At 48.4% G+C, this 22401-nt stretch overlaps 1 protein-coding gene across 1 annotated transcript; it reads left to right on the forward strand.

Moving 5' to 3' along the window:
- Nucleotides 1-752: 752 nt before the first annotated feature.
- On the forward strand, nucleotides 753-8746 carry Clec4f (C-type lectin domain family 4 member F). Its single transcript, XM_052721542.1, is given in 5 exon segments — nucleotides 753-828; nucleotides 4142-5083; nucleotides 6982-7133; nucleotides 7894-8012; nucleotides 8581-8746. Coding segments are annotated over 5 exon segments (1455 nt in total).
- Nucleotides 8747-22401: the final 13655 nt, after the last annotated feature.

Raw genomic sequence — 22401 nt, forward strand, 5'->3', positions numbered from 1 at the left:
CACACTGTTCTTGTTTGTTTGTTTTTGACACAGGGTCTAACTATGTGGCCCTGGCTGCCCTAGAACTCACTTATGTAGACCAGGATGACCTCAAACTCATAGAGATCCTCCTGCCTCTGCCTCCCAAGTGTTACCTCAAGCCTCGTGGAAATCAGAGGTCAATATTGTGTGTCTTCCCTATTCTCTTTCCACCCTTATTGAAAAAGAATTTCTTGCTGAACCCTGTGCTCACTGATTCAACTAGGCAGGCTGACTAGAAAATTCTAAGGATCTTCCTGCCTCTACCTCCCCAGCACTGTAACTATAGGCACGTGCTGCCGTGCCCAGTTTTTGACGAGGGTGCTGGGGATCCAAACGCTGGTCTTCATGCTTGTGTGGCAGGCGCTTTACTGACTGAGCCACTCCTCAGTCCCGCAAGGATGCTTCCCCTATAAGGTTGGTGCCCCCCTTTCTGGTGCCTGTCTCAGACCCCACTGAAGTGGACTGAGGAGTACGTGGCTCAGAGGGTGGTGTGTAGGGCGCTGAGGGGGGAGGGGCAGAGAGGAAGAGGGCTGTTGGGCTCTTGGCCTCTGGTACTCCCAGAGGAGGAGCCAGTGGTGACACTGGGTTTCTGCAGAGTCAGAAGGGAGGAGGCAGGGTTGGGGAGTGGTCATAACCTCCTCAGGAGGACATAAATCAGTTGTCTCAGCTCCCACTGCTGCTGGCTCACAGGACGGACCTTTGGGGACCAGTGGCGGGAGCAGGACAAGAGGATGAAGGAGGTGGCGTTGGACAGAGATGTGGCCACATTCTGCAAAGGCAACCAGTGTGTCTTCCTACAGCCCCGAGGTGAGGACACTTAGGGTTCTTTCCTCTACCCTGCCCTCTGAGCCCATCCTTGTCAGTCCGGAGACTCATCTCATCCCCACCTTGGTCCCATAGTAAACAGGTCAGGGTGCAATAAATGGGTCAGCAGACGCGCAGAACTCTGAGAGCCCCAGCCTCTATATGGAACCTTCAGGAGACCCTCCACTGGGTACAGTAACCCAAGAGTGCATTTTGAGTTCAGATGGGCCAGGTTTTGAACCCCAACTTTGCATACTGCCTACCCCTATGTCCTCTGGGACTGGTGGTTTCTAAGGTCATTAGTGGTGCACCCTTGGCCCTTAATCACAGTCTCTAGAAGGCAAGGACACCTGTGACAACAGTTCAAGCTCTGTGAAAGGCTCCAGGAATGCAACTGTCCACCCCAGGGGAAGACCGGGATCTGGAGGTCTGGGCCCCTGCTGTGTGCATCCATTTCATCTCCCTCCCTCCTCCACTTTCTTCTTTCTTTCTGATCACACTTCTGCAGCCATGCCCTCTGGGGCAGGTGTTGTGTCTAGGGCGCCACTGCAGCCTCTGTGGGGTGTGAGCCCTGATCACGGACTGCTGACTTGTCCACTGCAGCCTCTGTGGGGTGTGAGCCCCTGATCATGGACTGCTGTCTTGTCTGTGGGGTGTGAGCCCCTGATGACTGACTGCTGTCTTGTCTGTGGGGTGTGAGCCCCTGATGGCTGACTGCTGTCTTGTCCACTGCAGCCTCTGTGGGGTGTGAGCCCTGATCACGGACTGCTGTCTTGTCCACTGCAGCCTCTGTGGGGTGTGAGCCCCTGATCACGGACTGCTGTCTTGTCCACTGCAGCCTCTGTGGGGTGTGAGCCCTGATCGCTGGCCGTTGCCTTGATCCCAGAGAACGTTCCTTTTCCTGCTGATAGCTCCCCTGTGAGAAGCACGGTGGCTGTTCTCATCTCTCATGGACAAGCCAGGGGACTGTGTCAGAGACCAAGAGTCTTAGCCCTCCCAGCATCCCACCCCCTGCCACCAGGCCTTGGCTTCTCCCCTACAGGGCTGGACCCTATACCAGCTGCTCCCAGGATGCTGAGGCATGTCCAGGCCATCTTGACATTCACGGCTGTGTTCCTCTCTCTCCTGGCTCTTCTTGTGGTGGGTAAGTTCTCAGGTGACCTGAGCCACCACCGAGTCTCTGTGCAAAGTCCCAAGGGAGCCAATATGTCCTCTGGACATTTATTCTCTCCGAAGCAACAATTTACCACCAGTCTAGGCCCAGACCTGGAGCCCCCTGTGCTGTGAGATGGCTCACGAGAATGGAGGCTTTCCAGAGAGACTGTGTGGGGGTGGTCCTTGTGCCCTTCCCTTTGTCTGGGCCCTAGTTGGTGTGGGTTAGCCTGTGGTGTCAAGGCTACGATTGAGCTGACCCAGGAATGACTGCTTTACAGCTTTACAGACTTGGAGACCCACGCAGAATGAAGATCACTTGCCTCTGGATAGCCTTAACGGACAGGAGGACAGTGAGTAGTCACAGTGAGGACAGAGCTGGGAAGCCGGGCACTGGGGAGCCGGGCCCTGGGAGCTGGGCATTGGGAGCCAGGCCCTGGGGATCCAGGCTCTGGGGATCTGGGCACTGGGAGCCGGACCCTGGGGAGCCGGACACTGGGAGCCAGGCCCTTGGGAGCCGGGCACTGGGGAACTGGGCACTGGGTTCAACTTCTATTGCCACATCCTAATTACCCCTCCCAATCCCCCCCTTAAAAGAAAATCTTTTAAACTTATTTTTTTGATACAGGCCTAAAAACAAGGTGGATGGAGTGCTAACTGGCTGCTGCACACACATGCAGTCCAGGTTGGCTTCAAATAAAAAAGCTAAGGATTTGGGGAAATTGCAGGGGTCAACACACCCCAAGTGCAATGGGGTGAGCCTTGCCCTGGGAAAACCACCTGCTTGATCATAGTGTCTCCCCTGATAGGCTGGGCGGTGGTAGCACATGCCAATCCCAGCACTTGGGAGGCAGAGCCAGGCGGATCACAGAGTGAGATCCAGGACAGACACCAAAACTACACAGAGAAACTCTGTCTTGAAAAAAAACCAAAAAAAAAAAAAAACCCCAAAAAACCATCAACAACAAAATGCTAGGAATGAACATGAACTTCCGATCCTTCTGCCTCTAGCTCTCTAGTGCTACAGGTGTGTGTTACCACGCCAGATTAAGTGGTGCTGGGGACTGAACCCATAACCCTGTGCAAACTAAGCAACTATTCTATCAAATGAGAGATGTCTCCAAGCCCCAATTGCTCTGTTTTAAGCACAGCTTTATTGAGGTATAATAGGTGTAAATGTTGGGCACATATTTAAAACCTACAATCTGATAAATCCTGATGAAGGTTCCTAAAACCATCTCTATGGTGAAGATGAGGAGCCAATTCACCATCTCCATCCCCCCCACCCCCCCACCCCCGATTTTACTTGCAGCCTTGATGATCCCTCCCATTCCCTCCTGACTTCAACCTCAGGCAGCCGCTGCTTGTGATGACTAAAGAGCAGTTTTGTTATAGAGTTTCATACAAAAAGGGATAAAAAAAAATCATGTTTTTCTTTTTAGTCCTTTTTCAGTTATATGATCTGAGAAAAATATTCTGGGTAGTGCTGGGAACTGAACCCAGGCAGAGTTTCAGTTTTTCCTACTCCTTCACGTGTGTGCAGCAGCCAGTTAGCACTCCATCCACCTTGTTTTTAGGCCTGCATCTTTGGGTGGTCCATCCCTGGAGTCTAGGAAGCTGCAGGGACCAGTGGACTGCCCTGGGATCACCAAGCACTGCGTGTGGAGGTTTCTCTAATGTATCACACTGCTGCAACAAACGTATTACAAAAGCCGCTTCAGGAAGAGTTTGTCATGGCTCACAGTTTGAAGGCACGGTTCTCCATGGCAGGAAGGCACGGAAGCAAGAGTTAGAGGTAGTCAATCAATCACGTTTGCACCAGGAAGCCAAGAGTTATGGCGCTGGTGCTCAGCTCTTGCTCTTTTTTCTTCAGTCTAGGACCCCAGCCAATGGGATGGTACAGCCACATTCCACCCCCAGCTCATGGGATGGTACAGCCCACATTCCACCCCTCCACCCCCAGCCCAAGGGTCGGGTCCTTCCATCTCAGTCAAACCTCTCTGGAAACTGTCTTATAGACATACCTAGAGGTTTGTCTTCTGGATGATTCTAGATCCTTCCAAGTTGATAGTATTAACAATCATAACCTGGAACATTCTGATTTGCCATCTGAACTTCCGTACATAATGGGCTTCTGTGGGCACCTCCTGTTTCCTCTTTTCAGATCATCAACAGCTTGGCAGGATGGCAGAAAAGCAAGAGGCTACCCAGGGCTTCTGGGGCTATGTGGGGAGTTCTAGCACTTGGCAGGAGGAGCTACAGATGCTGAAGTACCAAATGGACAATGTTAGTTCTCAGGTCCAGTTGCTCGGGAACCATCTGGAGAATGCCAGTGCTGACATTCAGCAGACAAAAGGTGTGCTAAAGGACTCTGGTTCCTTGGCTTTGGAGACCCAGGCACTGAGAAGCTCCTTGGAGTCGGCCAGTGCTGATATCCATAATCTGAGAGGAGATTTGGAAAAGACAAACGCTATGACTTCCCAGACCCAAGGTCTCTTAAAGAGCAGCACAGAACACACCAGTGCTGAACTCCTCATGCTGGACAAAGGCCTGAAGAAAGCCCAGACTGAGATCCAGGCATTGAGGGGAAGTCTGCAGAGTTCAAATGACCTCAGCTCCCAGACCCAGAGCTTTCTCCAGCACAGTGTGGACAACACTAGCGCTGAGATCCAGGCCGTGAGAGATCACCTGGAAAGGGCTGCTGATGAAATGAGCTCATTAAAGAAAGATCTGGAAACAGTCACTGCTCAGGCTCAAAAGGCAAACGGCCACCTGGAGAAGACAGATACCCAGATCCAGGTGTTAAAAGCTGAGCTGAAAAGCACCAGTTCCTTAAACTCCCATATCGAGGCAGTCAGTGGTCAACTGAAAGACACCAGCAGAGAGTTACAGACCCTGAGAGGGGACCTGGGGGACGTTGCAGCGCTGAAGTCCAAGATCCAGGTGCTACAGAGCAATCTGCAGAAGGCCAAGGCAGAGATGCAGAGTTTGAAAACCGATCTGGAGGCTACCAAAACTCTCACTGCTAAGATTCAGGAAGAACAGAGTCGCCTGAGGGCCCTGCAGGAAGCTGTGGCTTCACAGGAGCAGGTGCAGAGGAATCAGAGTAAGTGAGAGGGGTGTGTGTGTGTGTGTGTGTGTGTGTGTGTGTGTGTGTGTGTGTGTGTGTGTGTGAATCTGGGGAGGGACAGCCTCTGGGGAGGATGCTGGCCTCTGACCCTTTAGCCTCTTTGCTTACCTAAACATCTGGAGAGGAAGATCAGGGCTTTAGGAAAAGCTAATCGTTGATTCTAGCAGCCATCCTTTGAACTTCTCTCCTCCTCGTCAGTGTGTGTAATGTAGGTGCACGTTACATAGGAGTGCACATGAGTATAGAGGTCAGATTGTCTTCCTCAGTCTCTCCTCACTCAATTTGTGTTATCATCTAGCTATTATATCTATCTATCTATCTATCTATCTATCTATCTATCTATCTATCTATCTATCTATCTATCTATCTATCTATCTATCCATCCATCCATCCATCCATCCATCCATCCATCCATCCATCCATCTTTGAGTCTTTATTCCTAAGGCTGTCTTTAAACTTGCTGTCTAACCACGGATGACCTTGAACTTCTTATCCTCCTGTTTTCACCTCCATGAGTTCTGGAACCACAGAAGTGCCCTACTGTGCCTGGGTTATGCAGTACTGTGGCCAGAGCTCAGTGCTTTCTGTACAATAGGCAAACACTCTACCTGCTGAGCTACATCCACAGCCCTCCCACCTTATTTTTGGAGACAATGTTTCTCATCAGTTCCATTAAGCTGACTGGCCAACGAGCTTAAGAGACCTGCCTGTTTCCACCTCCCAACACTGAGATTATAGGCACACCGCGCAGCACACTGGACTTCTATGTGGGTGCTGGGAGTTGAACGAGGTCCTCACACTTGTGCAGCCATCTCCCAAGTCCTTGACCTTTTTCTTTAAGGGAAAAGTAGAGAGTCTTTTAGGCTTCTGTGTTGGAGGGTCTCTGTCAGAACTGCTTCCTGCTGCCATATAGAGGAAGCAGCCACAGATACCACAGGGCTGTGCTCCAGTAAGACTTTCAGAGAAGAGGCTGCTAGGATGCAGTTTGCCCATCTCCGTTTCCACCTCAGAACTCAGACAATGCCAGAATCACCCACAGGGCAGGCAGAACCACGCACGCACGCATGGTATGTGTCAAAGGGCGTTTGGGAGTTGAGTAGAGAAGGAACGTGCGTCTCGGCCAGTTTCCAGACCGTGCTGGCTCAGCCAGGCTGGGATCACACGTTTCCCGCACTCCCCACCTTCCCCTGAGACCTCAGTTCTTGTGTTGTCCTTGATGTCTCTGACTGATTAAAAGCGTCTTCCTCCTGGATGGGCCAGCTGGCCCAGCAGGTGAAGTGCTTGTCACCAAGACTGACAACCTGAGTTTGCTCCTCGGAACCCACATGGTGGGAAGGGAGGACTGCTTCCCGCAAGCTGTCCTCTGGCTTCCACATGTGTGCTGTGTCACGTGCGTATGACGCCCTTCTAATAAGTAAATTAAAAAATGTAAGCTGTGCCTCCATCCTGTTCTGTCTTCTCCAGTTCGAACATTCTTACAGAGAACGTGGGTGTGTGCTGGGGTCTGTGGGTGGAGATGAAGTCAGGAAGTGAAAGAGGTTACCAGTTGCAGGATCGGAAGTGGACTGAAATGGCTGGTGACAGTTACGAGTGGGAGAGTGTTGTATACCAGAAAGCAGGTATCTGCAGAGAGTGCTGATAGGTGACAAAGCTGAGACCCCCCAGGAGTGACAGAGACACCTAGGTGTCTTGGAAAACTGCTTCTAGGATGGGGCCATGGGACTGAGGTGTGATGTCCCAGCCCTGCTCCAGGAGCGCTGAGCATTGGGAATTGGCAGGGCTTGTGGGCATCCAAGGTCAGACCTGGTACAATGGAGGCTGGCTTTGGGACATCCCTGTCTGCTTCTGACTCTTCCTCCCGAACTTTGTTCTAGATCAGCTTCTCCAGCTGATCCTGCAGGGCTGGAAGGTCTTCCGTGGAAGCTTGTATTACTTTTCTCACGAGGAGAAGTCGTGGCATGAGGCTGAGAAGTTCTGTGTGTCCCAGGGAGCGCACCTGGCATCAGTGACCTCTCAGGAAGAACAGGTCAGAGCTGCGGGCCTGGGGCAAGCTGAGGAGTGGTGTATGGTCAGGGACACACAAACTTAGCCTTTTGTCCCCCTGATGGGTGGTGGAGCTCCTCATGTCCCCATTAGGCAAGGAACACGTATTTGCTGAGTCCCCAAGAGAACTCTGTACTGAGGCGGAAGCACAGCCAGCTGCTGCCACCTGCTCAGGGAGGGAGGAAGACCTTCCAGCAGATACCAACAAGAAGGGAAGGAAAAGACACCTGTCCCACTCTTCAGTCTAGGAGATGCGACTCTCTTTCTCTCAGCTCCTGCCAGCCTTCCTTTCTGGGCATCGGTCTGGATCAAAATGTTCAGTCGAAGGCTGCTGAAAAGGAGACGTAGGCCCTCTGGGAGCTTGCTTGACTCACTCCTAAAGGAGGAGGACCCTCTAAGGAAATGCTGTCCTTAGAGGGCCTTCGTTTCAGGGCCTGGAAGGAACTCACTAGCCAACAGGGGACTATGCAAGGTTCAGGTTGGTTCAACTTGCAGAACTGTCCGTTCCTTGCCATTCTCCCAGGACTTGTTACTGCTCAGCTAAGAAGAAAGTAGGATGAAAACTTCTGTCCCAGCAAAGCCACACCCCTTAAGACAGTCAATATGGGGGAAGCTGCTCCAGATATTGGATAAGCCATGGAAGGTTCTGGAAGCTCCTGCATTGAGAAGGGCTTCCTGCTCGGGGGTCAGGGAAGGGATGGTTCTGAGAGTCAGTTCCTCACAGTCCTGCCTCCTTTGCACAGACATTCCTGGTAAAGTCCACAAGTACTGTGTACCATTGGATCGGGCTCACTGACCAGGGCACGGAAGGCAACTGGCGCTGGGTAGATGGGACACCATTCAATCATGCCCAGAGCGAGGGGTGAGTCTAACCTCTGTTTAGCACTGTCTGGGCATTGTCTTGGGCAGGCTTTACTGTCCTATGTGTATGATCCTGTCCAGTGTTAGGTGTGTGTGTGTGTGTGTGTGTGTGTGTGTGTGACATATAGAGTGTATATGTGATGTGTGCATGGAGTGTATATGTGTGTTCATATATGTGGTGTGATGTGATGAGTGTGACATGTATGATGTGCATTGTAGTGTGTGATAGGACATGTAGTATGTGGACCTATGAGGCCAGAAGAACAGCATCAGGAAAGGACAGGCCCTGGGGCCGGCAGGCCAGTTGTGGTCTTGTTTTTCTGATTTCATCTGTCCATCTGTTTCCTGCCTACTTGGCCTGGGCCCTTCGATGGAGAGCCTCCGAGTGTGATTTCTGTGGAGGATGCCCCTGCAGACCCCGGATGATCTGTAACAGAGCGAGGGCAGCCTCAGCAGGGCCACTCTGGGGGCTCCTCCGGCCCCAGTCCTGCCCCCATCCTGAGGTCTCTCTTTATGCACGGGAAAGGAATCCTGCTTTCTCCAGCAGAGTAAAGCCATGTTGCTTCCAGGTTTTGGGGAAAAAATCAGCCCGACAACTGGAGACACACGAATGGAGAGTTTGAAGACTGTGTCCACACACAGCAACTGTGGAATGACATGATCTGTGGGGCCACCTACCCCTGGGTGTGCAAGAAGTCCATTGGTCAGGCTGCGGCCTGAATGGGCCCGAGCTGAGTCCCAGAGCCTTGGACTCGCCGCGGGGCTTCTTGTGTCCGGCGCTGCCCCTTGTTTAACCATTTCGTGCTTGCCTCTGGTGGCCCCTCCAGCGAGATGGCTTCTTAAAGAAAAGCCTGCATGCTTGTGCCCCCTTGGCACCCCGACATCCCTGCCCTGTCAGGTCTTCAATAAACACTCACTGAATGGAAGAAACTTGGTACTCGTTTGTCCTGTGACTGCCTTCATCCTCGCGTCTCCCTGGACCGGCTCTCCTTCCCGTCAGGGTCTTTCTGTTCTTCCAGGCACACTTTCCACAGGTTTTGCAGTGCTTGTGCAGATGGCAATAGGGGTTCTCCCAGAACTGCAGGGCCTTCTTAAGTCACCCCAGGTGTTACGTGGGTTTCTTTTGGGTGCAGATGGGGTCCTGTTTCTCTCCCTTGTCCCCTGGAGGTGGTTGGGGTCTCTGCTCCACCCTCTCGCTCATCTCGCTAATCTTTACAGGGACTCTATGTTCTGCTCACCTTAGGATGAGAACCTCAGTAGCTCTCTGTTGGTGTCTGTGGAACACAAGGAATCCCATGCAGGTTTCTGGATCTCTGTCTGTCTGTCTGTCTGTCTCTCCTCTGGCTACTTCATACTCTGCCCACATGTTGCAATGAGCTCTCTCTTTCCTCAACGTGGATAGAATGCCAGACCTTGGTTAATACTCTTTTCCCTGCTCTGTGGAAGAACTTTCAGAAGGAAAGCCATGGGGGCCACAGGTTCCCCATCTGCTTCCAAGCTCCCTAACTTGGCCCAAAGTTTTAGTCTGCCTGTTGTCCAGTATCTGGAAATAGTGGTTTCCTGTATGTTAGTATGATGGTTTTTTTAGTTGTTACGGCAAAAGGGCTCCTCCAGCTATGTCCAGAACTGGAAATCTGGGGTCTGGAGGGATGGCTCTGTGGTTAAGAGTGAGTACTGCTCTTGTAGAGGACACTAGTTCAGTCCCCAGAACTCCTGTCAGCAAGCTAACAACTGCCTGCAGCTTCAACTCCAGAGAGTCCACGCCCTCTTTTGGCCTCCGTGGGCACTGCACTCATGTGCACATACCCCTACACAGATGCACGCACATACACATAATTAAAAACAAAGTAAATATTATAAGAGAAGTGGAATTTGTTAAGTCTGTTATTATTTTTTGGCTGAACAGAACTTTATCTTGTTCATACTCACTTTTAACATCTTTTTAGTTTATTTCTTCTTCCTCCTCATCTTCTTCCTCCTTCTTCTTTGTGTGAGTGTGTGTGTGTGTGTGTGTGTGTGTGTGTGTGTGTGTGTGTGTGTAGCCATAGGAGCCAAGTGGCTCCATGTTTTATTTTATTTTATTATTATTAAGAATTCATACAATATATTCTGATCATAGTTCCCTTCCCTCATTTCCTCCAGATTGTCCCCATTTTTCCATCTACCCAACTCCATGCCTCCTTTCCCTCTCTCTTTAGAAAACAACCAGGCAAGTAAAAACAAGAAAACAGATTTAAAAAACAATTAACAAGCACAAGAAACACACACACACACACACACACACACAACACACACACACACACACGAGAGAGAGAGAGAGAGAGAGAGAGAGAGAGAGAGAGAGAGAGAGAGAGTGCAAAACCCATAAAAATACAAAATTGGAAACTATAATATATAAGCAAAAACCAGTAAGGTAAAAAATGCCCAAACAAAACATGAGACAAAAAAAATAAAACACAAAAAAACACAAAACAGCAACAACAACAAAACTACAAAACGCCATTGAGTTCATGTTTGTTGGCCACCTATGACATGCAGCCTACCCTTAAGTGTAGTTTGTATACGCAGTGAGACTCCATTGGAGAAAATTGATTTTTCCTTTGTGAGCGTTGTCAGTTGGAGACAGCTTCTCGGTTCGGCATGGCAGCCCGTGTCACTTCCCTCTCTCAGTGCTGGGACCCCATGTGGCTTGAACCTGTGCAGGTCCTGTGCGTGCTGCCCTGGCACAGTGTTCATTGTATGTCAGTCCTGTAGTGTCTGGGAGACAGTTTCCAGGGTGTGATCCATCCCCTCTGGCTCTTACAATCCGCCTGCCTTCTCTCCAAATTGTTCCCTGAGCTCCAAGGGGAGAGACTTGATGGAGCCATCCAATTTAGGACTGAATGTTCCAAGATCTCTCCACTCTCTGCATATTGTCCAATTGTGGGTGTCTGTATTAGTTCCCATCTATGTAGGAGGAGGCTTCTCTGATGATGTCTTAGTGAGGCACTGATCTATGAGTATATCAGAATGTCATTAGGAGTCATTTTATTGCTTTCTCTCTCTCTCTCTCTCTCTCTCTCTCTCTCTCTCTCTCTCTCTCTCTCTCTCTCTCTCTTAGCAGAACAATAGTATTTGGTTTTCCCTCAGGCCTATGTCCTATCTAGTATCAGTTTCTTGGTCACCTGAGCAGTGTCAGGCAAGGGTTTCATCTCATGGAGTGGGACTTAAATCCATTGAGAGACCAGTTGGTTACTCCTGCAATGTTCATACCATGTTGCCCCAATGTATCATTCAGGCTGGTCGCCACTGTAGAGCAAAAGGTTTGTAGCTGCGTTGGTGGTTACCTTTTTCCTCTGATAGCGTGCAGACTACCTTTTAGTACCATGAATACTAGTCAGTAGCAACAAAGACTCTAGTTAGGCACCAGCCTAACTTCTCTGGGTTCAAGGAGATATGTATTATCTTCATCAACAGGACTTTACCACCAGCTTGTAGAGTTCAACAAACAGCCTTGGCAATAGCCTGAGATGTTTGGGGGTTTCCTTTGGTCAATGACTGGAGTAGATGTGGCTCATTCCTGGCACTGGGAGGTCCACTTGGTGGGAAGATATCTAGGTGGGACATGGCCTCCCCTGTTATTTGGTGACTCCCTTTTTATGTATATATTTTAAGCAGCTCCTTCTGTGGTAGGTTCCCAGTGGCCCCTCTAATGGCCTTCAGTTTTTGCTGTCTCTCCCTGCATTGCCTCCTTTACTCGTCTCTTGGGTCCCCCTCTTTGTTTAATCATCTTGTTCCAGTCTCCCCCATCTCCCCCATAGCTGTATATTCTATTTCCGCTTCCTTGAGCAATCCTCCCCCTCCCATAGTTGCTTACTTTATACTTAAGCTCTGTGGTTATATGGGTTGTAGCACTCCGATTGAAGGCTAATATATAAGCCACATATAAGAGAATACATACCATATTGTCTCTTTGGGTCTGGGTTACCTCACTCCAGTTGAGTTTTTCTAGCTCCATCCATTTACCTGCAAATTCATGAGTTTTCAAAAACTTTCCATTGTGTAAATGTACCACATTTTCATGATTCACTCATCTATTGATGGACATCTATCTAGGCTGTTTCTGATTCCTGGCTATTATAAATAGGGCAGCAATGAGCACGGATGAACGAGTGTCTCTGTAGTGGAATGTTGAGTCCTTTGGCTATATGCCTAAGAGTGGTATAGTTTGAAGTTGAGGTAGATCTATTCTCAACTTCTCGAGGACTGCCACACTGGTTTCCATAGCGGCTATACCAGCAATGGATAAGTGTTCCTTTTTCCTCACATCCTTGCCAGCATGAGCTGTCATTTGTTTTATTGATCTTGGCCATTCTGACTGGTATAAGGTGAAATCTGAGAGTAGTTTTAAATTGATTTCCCTGATGACTAAGGATGTTGAAAATCCCTCTAAGTATTTCTCAGTCATTTGTGTCTCATCTTTTGAGAACTCTGTTTAATTCTGTACCCCATTTAAATGGGTTATTTGTTTTCCTGATTTTTTTTTAGTTCGCTGTATGTTTTATATATTAAGCCTTTATTGGATATGTAGTTGGTAAAGATCTCTTCCCATTCTGTAGCTCCCCATTTTTTCCTGAATGATGGTGTCCCTTGTTATATAGAAGCCTTTCATTTTCACGAGGTCTGCTTATTGATGTTCTTAGTGCCTGTCCTATCAGTGTCCTGTTCAGAGAGTCTTTTCCTGTGATAATGAGTTCAAGACTAGTCCCTGTTTTCTCTTCTGTTAGAGTAAGGGTATCTGGTCTTATGTTGAGGTCCTTGATCCATTTGGGTTTGAGTTTTATGCATGGTGATAACTATAGATCTGTTTCTATTTTGTGGAATAGTTTGAGGAGTATTGATTATTGTTAATTCTTTGAAAATCTGGTAGAATTCTTCCCTGAATCCATCTGGCCCTGGGCTTTTTTGCCGTTGTTGTTAGGAGACTTTTAATTACTGCTTCTATTTCACTAGGAGTCATGGGTCTGTTTAAATGGATTTAACTTTGGTAGGCCATATATATATATATATATATATATATATATATAAAGAAATTTGTCCATTTCTTTATTGCTTCTTAGTTTTCTATCAGTAGGACTACATTTCATTTAGCACTTTTCCAGTTAAGTGGTTTTCAGTCTTTCAAAGAGCCAGTCTCAAGTATCACATTCACGAGGCTGTTTCTGCACTTCTGATTTCATGCCAGTGGGCTCTTCTTATACTGGAATCACACTGTTCTAATTATTGTAGTTTTGTAATATGTTTTATTGTCTGGTAGGGAACATGACACTTAGAAGCTATTTGTGTGTTTATGTGAGGTGTGATATATCCAAAGTGTGTGCATGTATATGTATCCTAAGAGTATGTCAGGGTCCTCTTCTGTCACTCTTTGTTCCTCAAGACCAGGTTTCCCACTAAAGCTGGGACTTAGAAATCACTCCTAAGTAGGTTTCAGAACCTATCACAATTTTAATAAAGTTTTTATTATTTTGAGACATGATAGAAAGAGAAAATTACAGGGACCTTGGTAGTAGGGACAAAAGCCTCTCACCCAGGAGTCTGGCTGAAGCCTTTTTTTCAGGCTAGTTGAGAATCAAGAAATGGAACATAGTTATCATTTGCTTATGACCTTCCTTCCCTGTACACCTGCAGCTCTCTAGAAATCCCATGAAAATTCCCCTCGATAATGAAAGGACATATTTAATCCCCATGGTGGAAGCTTAGTGGCTCCTGGTTCTGTTTATCGGCCTGGAATCCCATCCGAGCCACCCTGTAATCTCATTACAAAAAAGGGAAAGGAAAGGTGACATTTTAGCCGTCCTTTGAGATGGAACCTGAGCCACCACTTACTTGTGACTCTCGCTTGAGGAGTCCATATCCACACTTGGGTATGTTTCCGTTTCCCCCGACTGTCTCTTCCTTCTAACTCTTGTGCTTACAAATCTCTGTTGAAAATGTATTTCAAAGATGGCAAATCCCTCTTTGGGACACCCATGCCAGCGTATTTACCAGTTTAATAAACCCAATTCTGCTTCCCACTGGCTTACCCTGACTTGGCTTTCTGTGTCAAAGCCAAGAATTCTGGTTTTACCTGAGATGAATCCCTAAAAGATGAAGGGACCTCCTCAGGTTGCTGTAGGTGACTGTGGCACTGTGCTTCTGTCCCTCCTGATGTTGACATTATTTTAACACAATAGGAACATTTAACACCATTGGCCATTCTTGGGAGATGAGGTATTGGTGCGGTTTTGAGCAGTCATGATTTCTTTTTTTTTTGAGGTAGGTCTCACTGTGTCGTGCAAGGATGGCCTCGAAGTTTTCCTGGCCCAGCCTCCTGAGTACTGGGTGTAGACATGAGCCACTACACCTGGTTATGGTATTCTTTTAATATTTTGTCACGTCTGTAGCCATAGTAAAATGGCTTGTTTGTCTGTCTCTGTGCACATAATGGTTTACAACGATATTTTAATTAGAAATAATTATTCACAATTTTTTACATACGAATATATAATATACTTTGATCATATCCCCCCTCTCCCAGTATCCTTTTATTTCCCTTTCCCACTCGATAGCTTCTTCTCTTCTCCTAATTTTGTATTTTTAAATTAGGGTTGCTTGCATGCACGTGGGGGTGGGGTTCTTTCCTGGATCATGGGCAACTTACCAGTAGCTTCAGCCCTGGAGAAAAATGACTTCCCGTTCTCCAGCAGTCATTAGCTAAGAAGAGCTCCGCAGCAATGGGCAGGGCATCACAAACCCCTCTCCCATCTATGCCAGAACTCGGAATGGCTTGATCCTGGTTAGATCTTGTGCAGACCACGGCTGCTGTCAGTCAGTTCATGAGTACAGTGGTCTTGCCAACTCCAGATGCCAGCATTGGGCAGTCCCCTCCCCATTCTCTGACTCACAGATTCCCTCCAGCCCCGCTTCCCCTGTGTTCCCTGAGCCTTGATGGGTGGGGGATGGTGGTGGAGATGCAGATGTTTTGTTTAGGCTTGAGCGCTCAGAACTCACTTCTCAGTAGCTGTTACATTTTCCCTGTATGACCTTCTATTCTTTGTTTTAGGGTTTCCCAGCTTCATAGCCTCAGAGGCCAGTATTAAATAATGTCCTGCTCTGGGGAAATTTTCTGAGCACATGAACAATTTTTTATAGATGTTCCATCAGCACATTGTTTAAGTTTAGCTTTTGTAATGCAAATTATCCTACATCCTTATTTATGCTTTCTTTACTCAAGCTAGGAATATATGTGAATTTAAAAAAGATTCATTTATCTTTTCAATATATGTATATGTGTTTGTGTGTGGTTATGTGCCCGTTTGAGGAATATTCACTGTGTGTCTTCTGTGGGCCAAGTACTTTCCTAAGTTTTAGGTACTCAACAGTGAACCAATACCACAATCCCAGTTTTCACAGGGCCAGTCCTCTGGCAGGGAGGAGAGGAGAGGGAGTTAGAACGTAAGCTCATAGGAAAGGCCCTGTGAGCTAGAGGTCTGGGGTGCTGGTGTGCTAGAGTACAAGAAGCCACGCATCACTCTAACTACCCACTGTCAAAAGACAGAAGGGCAATCTGGGCATGATGGTGCGCTCCTTTAATCCCAGGACTCAGGATGCAGAGGCAGCAGATCTCTGTGAGTTCGAAGCCAGTCTGGTCCACATAGTGAATTCCAGGACAGCAAAGGGCTATGTAGACAGACTCTGTTAAAAAAAAAAAAAAAAGACAATTGGGAGGAGGGAGGACAGGATTGTTGATCATTTCCCAGGGTCAGTGCTCAGGCCCAGGCTGGCTACTTCTCCTCCAGAGCTTGACAGAGGCAGAGGGGTGAAGTTCTCCATAGACTGACTGGAGCCTTCTGAGGAGACAGAGATCCTCAGCTGATTTGGGGGAAGTGACCACCCTGTCACCCTGGAGTGCTTGTCCACCGGTCTGTCCGGAACTCCATACAGCTATTGTCTGTGACATGGATTGCTTGGGGTTACTAGCAGGCTGTGGCAATGCCCAGCACATGTGTTATACTGTTGGTATCCCAGGGCCCCCAGCCTGGAGCTCACCATTGACAGAAGGTGGGCTTCTACAAATTGCCAAGAGAGCACGACTCTAAAAGAGAAAAGCTGTAGACCTCACAGTTGGTTTTTTGGGGATGAGGAGCAGTTTCTTAGTCAAGAGACTGAGCACTATGAAGGAATACGTCATAGCATTGAACAAAAAATTATTTGTGTGTGTGTTGCTGTGCTTGTAGAGGTCAAAGGTCAGCTCTGTGAAGTGGGTTCCCTTTACTTGGGTTCCAGGAGTTGAACTCAGGTCAAGATTGCACAGGGAGTGCTTTTGCCCACTGAGCCATCTTGCCAGCTCTGTGACATATGATGAGGGAGGCCAGCATAGAAAAGGAAATACGAAGTAACTCGGTCCTCCAGCAAGTCATTCCCACACTGTGCTGCAAATTTGTATATGTCCAATCCTGAAAATTCGCTCTACTGCCCCTGCCTGAGTGCCTGGGTGGACAACACACCCGTTAGCGGTGTCTTCCGTCTTCACAGCCTTCAGTTATAACAGCTGGTACTAGCCGTTCTTCAGTGGGCCACAGGCAACTCCTCATGCAGTTCAAATGCCACCAACCCTCGGAACCCCAATCCAAGCTCGAAGCCTCAGGGACAAACAGAGGGGAGGGAAGAGCCTGGGCTGCACGTGGGAGATGGTAAGCCCCATGAACCTTAGAAGAGGGAGGACCCTGTGGCTCTCCTGCTGTGGAACGAGGCTGTGATCTGCAGCGTCCACGGCACAGTTCTGTCTCCCCCACTGCACCTCAGTCCCCAGCGTGCATTTGTGTGTGCATGTGTGCAGATGTGGCGGCCAGGAGATAACCATGGGTGCCAGTCCTCAGGCATCTTCTACCTTTTGCTTGAGACAGTCTCTCACTGGCGTAACTGCCATGTGGGCCAGGCTAGCTGAAAGCTCCAGCTGTCCTTCTGTCTCATCCTCCCATCCTTAGGACTGAAGACATGGAACCTGGCTTTTCCGTGGACCTCAGAGATCCAAACCGACATCTCCAGGCTCCTGAGGTTGAACACTCTACTGACTGAACCTTCTCCCCAGCTTCCTATTGCCTTCTGAGTCTCCCCAAAGTCCTGCCTTTCTTGTCATCTTCTGCCTTGGGTCTCCTACAGATCCCGGGACTGGCAGTCTGGGCTCTCCTCAGGTTGGCCCTTGTGCACCTTTCTCACACCTCTGAAAAGGTCACCTGAACTGAGTCATGCCCCTCAGCAGTTCCTCTCAATGCTCTGAGAGCCTCCTGCATATGCGCTCTGGCCACCTTCTGCCTGGGTCTTCTCCATCTATTTGGACAATAGCAGAGCTCCTACATTGTCTGGTTTAGAACCATCTTTGCTATCAGAGCCTCAGTTTACCTCATGGGCTGTGCCAGGCAAAAGGGGTGGGTACAGCTCCACCTTGGTTTTTGTAGCTAGAAGAGCAGCTTCCTGTGTCTGTTTCCTTCTCTATGGCATGGCAGTGGCTAGAGAAGACCCTCTTGGGGCTAATGTGGGAATTGGAGCCACTGCATAGAACCCTGGACAAGCACTCCAGGGTGACAGGGTGGTCACTTCCCCCAAATCAGCTGAGGATCTCTGTCTCCTCAGAAGGCTCCAGTCAGTCTGTGGAGAACTTCACCCCTCTGCCTCTGTCAAGCTCTGGAGGAGAAGTAGCCAGCCTGGGCCTGAGCACTGACCCTGGGAAATGATCAACAATCCTGTCCTCCCTCCGCCCAATTGTCTACATAGCCCAGCTGGTCCTACTTGGGAGTTGAAGGCAGAAGGATCAGGAGTTCAAAGTCATCCTCCATGACAGCAAGTTAAAGGCCAGTCTAGACTTCATGAGACCCTCTTTCTAAAAGACAAGTTACTGTATAGGATGAGTTTAGAATCAAGTTTTCCACATAGATCCCACCATCCACATGTGCAGAGATCACTGTGTTTCCACATAGATCCCACCATCCACATGTGCAGAGCTCACTGTGTTTCCACATAGATCCCACCATCCACATGTGCAGTGCTCACTGTGTTTCCACATAGATCCCACCATCCACATGTGCAGAGCTCACTGTGTTTTCCACATAGATCCCACCATCCACATGTGCAGAGCTCACTGTGTTTCCCACATAGATCCCACCATCCACATGTGCAGAGCTCACTGTGTTTTCCACATAGATCCCATCATCCATGTGTGCAGAGCTCACTGTGTTTTCCACATAGATCCCACCATCCACATGTGCAGAGCTCACTGTGTTTTCCACATAGATCCCACCATCCACATGTGCAGTGCTCACTGTGTTTCCCACATGATCCCACCATCCACGTGTGCAGTGCTCACTGTGTTTTCCACATAGATCCCACCGTCCATGTGTGCAGTGCTCACTGTGTTTTCCACATAGATCCCACCATCCACGTGTGCATGCTCACTGTGTTTTCCACATAGATCCCACCATCCACGTGTGCATGCTCACTGTGTTTCCCACATAGATCCCACCATCCACGTGTGCAGTGCTCACTGTGTTTTCCACATAGATCCCACCATCCATATTTGCAGTGCTCACTGTGTATTACACATACATCCCACCGTCCACGTGTGCAGTGCTCACTGTGTTTTCCACATAGATCCCACCATCCATATTTGCAGTGCTCACTGTGTATTACACATACATCCCACCGTCCACGTGTGCAGTGCTCACTGTGTTTTCCACATAAATTCCACTGTCCACATTTGCAATGCCTACTGTGTTTCCACATTGATCACACTGTCCATATGTGCAGTGCTCACTGTGTTTTCCACATAGATCCCACCATCCACGTGTGCAGTGCTCACTGTGTTTTCCACATAGATCCCACTGTCCACATGTGCAGAGCTCACTGTGGTGAAGATTGACTTTCTGACTCCCTACTCACTCCAAGGAGAGTTCTCTCTAGCCTGGCCCTCAGCAGATGGGGAGACAATGCTTCAGAGCTTTAGAATGTGCACAAAGTTTAGTCCAGACTTCTCTGGACATGTCCTCTCCTGTGGCTTCCATCCCTGTCTGAGCAGCAGCTCCTCTGTGGCTAAAGCACACACAGGGTTCTGAACTGGCATTGTCTTGTGCCTTGTGGCTCTGAAGGCCCACGTGGAGAACAAGAAGGGTTTGTCCTGAGGGTCCTTGTGAGGAAATGATCTCTGGCTGTTCCCTAGGGAGGAACTGTGGTCAGCATCTGTGTGTCTGTTCTCCTTCTCTGTTTCTGCTGGAGATGCACCTTTGACCACTGTGAAGCCTGTGGTGGTGTGGCCAAGACAGCCAACCCAGCTTGCTTGTGGTGAAGGTGCAGGAAGGGAGCCAGGGAGAGCAGAAGGTTGACTCTTTACTGCATTCCTTCCGACTCCCCAAGTGAACAAGCAGCTTCCCCAATTTTATCTTTTTTTTTATTACTTTCTCCAGAGGTGTGGGTTGACCTGTCTGTGACTCCAGTATACTAGAGTCTGAGGCAGGAGGATGACTTGTGCCCAGAAATTGGAATCTACTTTATGCAGTGCACGATGAAATCTCAAATAAAAAATTTAAAAACAGTTAAAGTAGTTTGGAAAATCGAACGAAAGTGTTAAGTCAGGAAGAGAAAGAGGTTGCAACAAGTAGCCAGTGTGAGAGCTGAACAAGGGGACCTCACACCAGGGAGCACAGGGGTTCTTTGCAGCCTGGTAGTTTTGTCTGGGGGTGGAACCCAGGACTTCATCGGTGTTAGGCAAGAAGTCTACTTCTGAGAACTTCTGGAAGCTTTATATAAATGTTTACAGAGTGTGTAAATGTGTGTTTTTACCTATGTGTATACATTTGCATACATTCAGGATCTCAGGCCCATGAAATCAGAATCTTGGGCACAGGCACCTCAGTATGTGTATGTGAAAGAAAACAACACTCGCTTCCAGCTTGTGGGCCAACCTGAGTCCTGGTGCTGTGACCCAGTGTTCACAATCAGTACCTGGGGCTTTTAGGGGTTGCCAACAGGCCTGGAGCACTGAGGCCTGATACCTGCAGGTGGTGGATCCTCCTGGGTCCTGCCCTCCTCCTGATCCCCACAGACACATCCTTTGTCCCCTTCTGCCTTTTGCAGCTGAAGTGAGACAGGTGTAAGGCGCCTTGATTGCACGGTCTGACCCTCCACACATCTTGTTCTTCATGGGACCCTGCCAAGGCCTCCTGCAAGTGTAAGGAAGGTGTAAGGTCTTAGATCATGGACCTGCTTGTGTTCCAGCTGGAACCTAGATCATCCTCTTCCCCATAACATGTCCTGACTCACAGTGAGTCCCTCCCTGGCCTTCTGAATTCAAGGAGAAGGTGCAGAGGGTCTAAGACCCTTTGACCTTGGATCTGTGAACATCTGGTCTAGTCCCATAATGCACTAAATTCACGAGTGCAATAGCCTTGCCATATCCAGAAGACAGCATCTCACAGCACCCCTCCCCACCCTCCAGCTCGCACTTTCTTTTTATTGCCTCTTCACCAATGCGCCCTGAGTGATGTCACAGCACGGACGTCTCCTGTAGTGCTGAGCACTCAACTGTCACTTATTCTCTGCATTTTGACAAGTTAGGGTTATTTATTATGAGGGGATTTTGAGACAGGTCTTCACTGAATGCTCAGGCTGGCTTTCAACTCAGAATCCTCCTGTCTCTTCCTCCCAAGAGCTGGGATTGCAACTTAGATAACTGGTCTAACTGTGGAGCTTTAAAAAAGCTGCAAAGAGGGAGCTGGAGAGATGGCTCAGTGGTTGAGAGCACTGGCTGCTTTTCCAGAGGACCCAGGTTCATTTTCCAGCAACCACATGGCAAATCACAACTGTCTATAACTCCAGTTCTAGGATCCAGCTCTATCACACAGACAAATGTGCACATAAAAAAAGCTGCAAAGAGACAGAAGAATCCTGCAAAGAAAACATGCCACAAACTATGTTATTTCATAGTGCTGGAGTTATGTCTGATTATTGTGACAAACGTTTATATTCAAATCATATACACATATAAATCATATTTATGATTAAAATTTAGATTGTACCAACATTGACGGAAAACAGAAAATTCAGGAGCAGGGACAAACTCTAAAGAGAGAACCAACTGCAAAATGACAAGAAGGTCCCGGCAGCACTCAACGTTCAGTTACGCCAATGAGCTAAAAAGAAAGAGGAGAAGCATCCAGAGGCACAGGAAGAAGCCCCGCTGCTTTAGGCCAGCCTGTGGTTGACAAAAAAGACCCCACACAATAAAATGCACACAGAACGATGGAACCATGATCGCCTGGTTGTATAAGATGTGCAGCAAAGGCACCCAGGCAGCATGTGGAAACGCAGTCACCTAGACTTCCTGCTGTGTGTTCACAAGGACTAACAATATGGGGAAATGGTGTTTGTGTTGTCTAATGCCGGGGGAAAGAATCCACAGAAACCCTCAGTTCTTGCTTGGTGTGATTCACTCACGCAGCACAGAAAGTCTAAGAAGCTGGGGTCATTGGGGTTAGGACTGGGGCTGGGGAGAACAGTGTTTCATGATTACAGGATGTACTTGAGGAGGAGGAACTATATTTAGGCACAATGAGTAAGCATTACAGTTCCATTCCTGTCTCCAAAGTCTTTTGTTTGTGTCTGCATGAGTATGTGGGTACATGCAGGTAAATGTGCTGGTGTGTACATGTATGTAAAAGCCAATGGTCAACCTTGAGTGTCCTTCCTCAAGAGCCACCCGACTTGCTTTTTAAGACATGTCTCTGATTGACCTGGACCTCCCTGAACTGGTAAGAACTTTATTGACTTAGCTATCTCCCCAGTCCTGTGTCTTTGTCTCCACAAAGGGTTTCATTATATAACCTAGGCTGGCTTTGAACTCATGATCCTCTTGCCTCAGTCTCAAAATCCCAACCTCCATTTGCAATAGCAAGTAAAAAGCATGTAATTAGGACACCATTAGCTTCCCTGTCAAAATCACCCGTGAAGGAAGGGCAGACTTTACATCAGCATAAGGTAGAAGCCAATGAATTCCCAAAGAAAATAAAAATGTTAAATATAGAGTTCTGGGGATGAAGAGAAGTCTTGGTGCTTTAGAGCATGTGCTATGCAAGCATGTGAACCAGAGTTCAGTTATCAGCACTCTCTTAACAACCACTGTGTCCTATGTGCACCTGTAAGCCGAGCCCTGACCGAGATGGAGACAGAAGAGCTGTGAGGCTTGTTGACTTCCAGCCTAGCGGAAGGACACATGAGCTCCAAGATCCAGGAGAGATCCAGCCTTAAAGGAAGCTTCTCAAAGGAACAGGGAAAGAGTAATAGAGCAGGACATGCAATGACCTCCACTAGTCCACATATGT

The sequence above is a fragment of the Peromyscus californicus genome, unplaced genomic scaffold (genome assembly GCF_007827085.1).
Source record: "Peromyscus californicus insignis strain IS unplaced genomic scaffold, ASM782708v3 Scaffold_6__1_contigs__length_162567912, whole genome shotgun sequence".
In the NCBI taxonomy this organism is placed as follows: domain Eukaryota; kingdom Metazoa; phylum Chordata; class Mammalia; order Rodentia; family Cricetidae; genus Peromyscus; species Peromyscus californicus.